Consider the following 3,848-nt stretch of genomic DNA (forward strand, 5'->3'; position numbering starts at 1 on the left):
TGAGTTGATTTTGGTCAATCAGGTGGGTTTGCAAGCTTTCTGTTCTTGTTGTTTGCCTTTGTTTTGGGTGTATTTATTTATTCTGAAATTTGAAAAACTTAAAATGTCTTTAAAAAAAGCATCTGCTTTTCATAATATACATATCATTTAAAAAATTCATTGTTAAAATAATCTTAAAATGTTATTCTACAAAATGTGCAATTTACTTTGTTTACTCTTTTTCGGTGATAGTTTGTGGGACCCAAGAAGATCATATACCTGCATCCCTACCAACTTGCATTTCAGTTTCTATGCAATGCAACCTCTTCTGTTTCGTGTAAGAGGATTTTCTCTAAGCAGGAGAAATTATCTCCAAGCAAACAAAGAGACTCGGCCATCGCACAGTGGAACAAATTCTCTTCTTAAATAAAGAACAAACAGGATAACCTTAAATGCATAATGTTTTTACTTTACAAGTTCACTAGTTCACACCCTGTTAAGGCCATCTTCTCTTTCTAACATGTTTCACTTTTCACCACTTTTACTTCACTCGCTGGTCAGCTTTAGGCTCTAAATCCACTTGGTTACATTTATGAAAAGATGTCAATTTGTAAACATGGACAGTAAAAAACTTACAAGTGGTGTGTGTCCTGTCTCAGTGATGAGATTAAAGGTACACTAAGAACACAGAGAAAGTAAAGATTCAGATGACCAGAACCCAAATCCAAACCCAACATACAGAGATTCAGTCAATGTGATGTTGAAGGTGTGGAGGTGGATCAGAGTGTCAGAGGAGACTCTGTAGAAGGACAGAGTGCCAGCAGGACAGTCCACATACACTGCTACTCTGTCAGAGACCGAGGATGAGGAGGAGTGGGAGGAAATGAATGTTTCTCTGTTATTGTGCCACACAGAGTAACCACCATCAGAGCAGCTCAGACTCCATGACTGATCATTTCCTCCAAACCAACACTCATCACTCTTTTTTTTCCTTTGGATTCTTCTGTAACTCACTGCTATATAAACTTCTCCTTCCCACTCCAACTCCCAGTAACAGCGGCCAGTCAGACCATTTCTACACAGCAGCTGAGGCCAGCAGTCAAATCTGTCTGGATGATCAGGATATGGATGGTCCTGTTTCACACGTGTCACCTTCCTGTTGTTGTCAGATAGTCTTAGGTTTCTGTTCACTGTGTTGGTGTCCACTGTGATTTCACATGAATCTGGTAAGAAAAAGATGGAGCTGCAGTTGATAATCTGACATATTTGATGCTTTATTCTTTCTTTACTTGCTGATATGTTGCTCAGTCATAGAAAGTTTAATGATGATACTTTCTGAATGAATATATACAGGACTGTATATAAAAGATGCCTGTAGCCACTGTGAAGCTGTAGTTTTGAAGGTTTGACATAAACATTTAGTTATCATTTCTGAGACTTACACTTCAGTAGTCCAGGTTTTAGCCACTGCTCTCCACAATGGTCCACTCTGGAGGGAGAAAAACATAATGAGTTTTATCTATAATGTGTACATACTGCTATTCAACATGAAGCACCAATTCCTGATTGATATAGAAACATGCTGAAACACAGCCAGTTTTAAATATATTCTCTTCTCAGCAGTTTCAGTTTCAGTTTTATTTGTCATATGCAAGTTAGCACAGGGTCAACATTGCAATGAAATGTGTATGACGAGCAGCAGTCACTCAGCAGCATGATACAGTAGGAGAAAATATAATAAAATAAAATAAAATAATAAAGAAAATAGAAAAATAGTGAGGAGCAAAATATTAGAGAGACATGGTAAAAGAGAAAAGATGACTAAATATATATGTATCTATAAATATAAATATATGTACACTAGTGATTAAATAAGAAAATCTTGAAAAGAAATATGACGGGATGGCAGATGGGATATTGCACAGGAATGAGCAGCAGAAAATTACAGTATTGCACTTTTAAATATAAATATCAATGACAATAAAGTGGAATGACCAGTGCAGATTAAACAGAGTACTCGTGAAGCTGCAGGGTCATGAGACTGCTATGGGTCATGCTTTCATGAAGCTAAAAAAGGGTAAAAGTGTATTCTTAAAAACCTGTGTGTGTTTGTCAGTCCCATTCAGAACTGAAAGCTAAAGAAGCTAACGCGCTAAAGAAGAGCCCAGCCACACCTTGGAGGAAACTCATGTCCACCGTTAGTATCTGCAGTCTCATTCTTTCAGTTGTGACCTGGATCTGGTAGCCATAGGGGTGGATGCAAACACAGATTGGCCGGTAAATTGATACCTTTGCTTTCATGCCCTGCTGTGTCTTCAAAACAGAGCAGAACAGAGTCTCCTCTCCAGTACTCTCGGACAGACCTTCTTAGTGAGGCTGAGTAGTGGGATACCTCTATAATTGGAACACTGCTTTCAGTTCCCCTTCTTAAAGACAGGAACCATCACCTGACCCTGCCAACTCCGATGATCTACCCCAGACAAACAACATTACAGAGATGTGTCAACCATGACAGCCCCACCACATCCAGAACCTTAAGAAACTTAAGGGGAAATCTCATCCACCAAAAATTCCCTGCCACCAACGACTTATTTAAGACCATTAGTGAACTCAGCCTAGTGATGCCTAAGTTGTCCCCTTTAATTCCTAGACACTGCTTTCTCTAAGGATGGATATTGGAAGAATTGAGGAGGTGCCTAAAGTATTGGATTCACTGGCTGACTATATCCTCAACTGAAGTCAGAAACAACCAGTGATGAGAATAACAGCATTATAAGTAACAGCGTTACTTTTTTCAGTAATGAGAAATCTAACTAATTACTATTTTTATCGTTACAAGACCGTTACCGTTACTAACAAGAAAATGCAGTGCGGTCGCATTACTATTTTTCAACAAACAGATGGGTGAAGCTGCCTTCACCACCTTATATCAGTTGCACCGAAGTAGCTGTCTACGTAAGTAATCTGGGCACTGCCGCTTTAGGTAACTTCTACTTACTCAAAGTTACTAGTAACTTTGAGTAACTAGAAGTTGACTGAAGGTTTGCCAGAAATGCTTTGAGAAGAATCTCAGTCTAAAGGTGAGTTTTTGCACAGCTACTGTAAGAATACAGTCTTCTTGGGCTGCAGTACCTGTAAGTTGTCTCAGGAGTCCAGCAGGCTAACTAAGGACTTTTTCAGTTTGATGGCTCTGGTCACTTTTAGTGTCCACCATCTGATTTTGAAATGAATATTATGACACATGCCAACCACCATGAGGCCACAGCTTTATACAGACTCCTCAGCCAAGGAGTTCTATGACATGGTCCTTTTGGACTTAGTATCCCCTGTTTATCTTACGGAAGGCTTTCAAAGCTCTGTCAAAGGTGAGAATTTAAGGTTTTGCAGACCAGGGCCTCAGACATTACCAGTACACCAATAGGACCATAGAGTTCCCTGATAGGGCATCCTCTAGCACCCACACTGTTGTTCGGTATATAAGCACAAACAACAGTCAGGACTTGTTCCATGACTCCTCTGGGGTCTGCACATTTCTTTACATAGAATCACTTTATATCTTTCCCATGAACAGAAAAAAGGAAAAAGCAAAAAGGCTAAAAAAAAAAAAAACAAGTTAGATAAACCAACGCCATGTGAACTTTTGTTCATACCTTAGATTTTCCAGTCTCCACTGAGTATTCTTCACTCCCTTAGAAAGCTCCTCCACATGAGAGTCTCCTGGATGATTGTAGCTCAAATCAAGATTTCTCAGATGGGAGGGGTTAGACCTCAAAGCCAAGACCAAAGATTCACCTCCATCTTTTGTGATCAGACAACCCGAGAGACTAAAGTTTTGAAAGAAGAAAAAAGTCCAGGATGAGCATGCATAA

General features: G+C 39.3%; 1 protein-coding gene across 3 annotated transcripts in view; it reads right to left on the bottom strand.

Annotated features, from left to right (window-relative positions):
• Positions 1 to 427: 427 nt before the first annotated feature.
• Positions 428 to 3,848, bottom strand: part of LOC102305497 (NACHT, LRR and PYD domains-containing protein 4C) — a 12,187-nt gene continuing 8,766 nt past the window's right edge. For all 3 annotated transcript variants that reach the window (XM_042216674.1, XM_005951898.2, XM_042216673.1), the window contains 3 exons: positions 3,630 to 3,803; positions 1,422 to 1,468; positions 428 to 1,202 (listed from right to left, as the gene is read on the bottom strand). In XM_042216674.1, coding sequence (XP_042072608.1) covers positions 658 to 1,202; positions 1,422 to 1,468; positions 3,630 to 3,803 — 766 coding nt within the window. In that variant the 3' untranslated portion in view covers positions 428 to 657. The remainder of the gene's footprint in view (positions 1,203 to 1,421; positions 1,469 to 3,629; positions 3,804 to 3,848) is intronic.

The sequence above is a fragment of the Haplochromis burtoni genome, unplaced genomic scaffold, assembly GCF_018398535.1.
Source record: "Haplochromis burtoni strain Fernald_Lab_line unplaced genomic scaffold, NCSU_Asbu1 Contig_1188, whole genome shotgun sequence".
NCBI lineage: Eukaryota > Metazoa > Chordata > Actinopteri > Cichliformes > Cichlidae > Haplochromis > Haplochromis burtoni.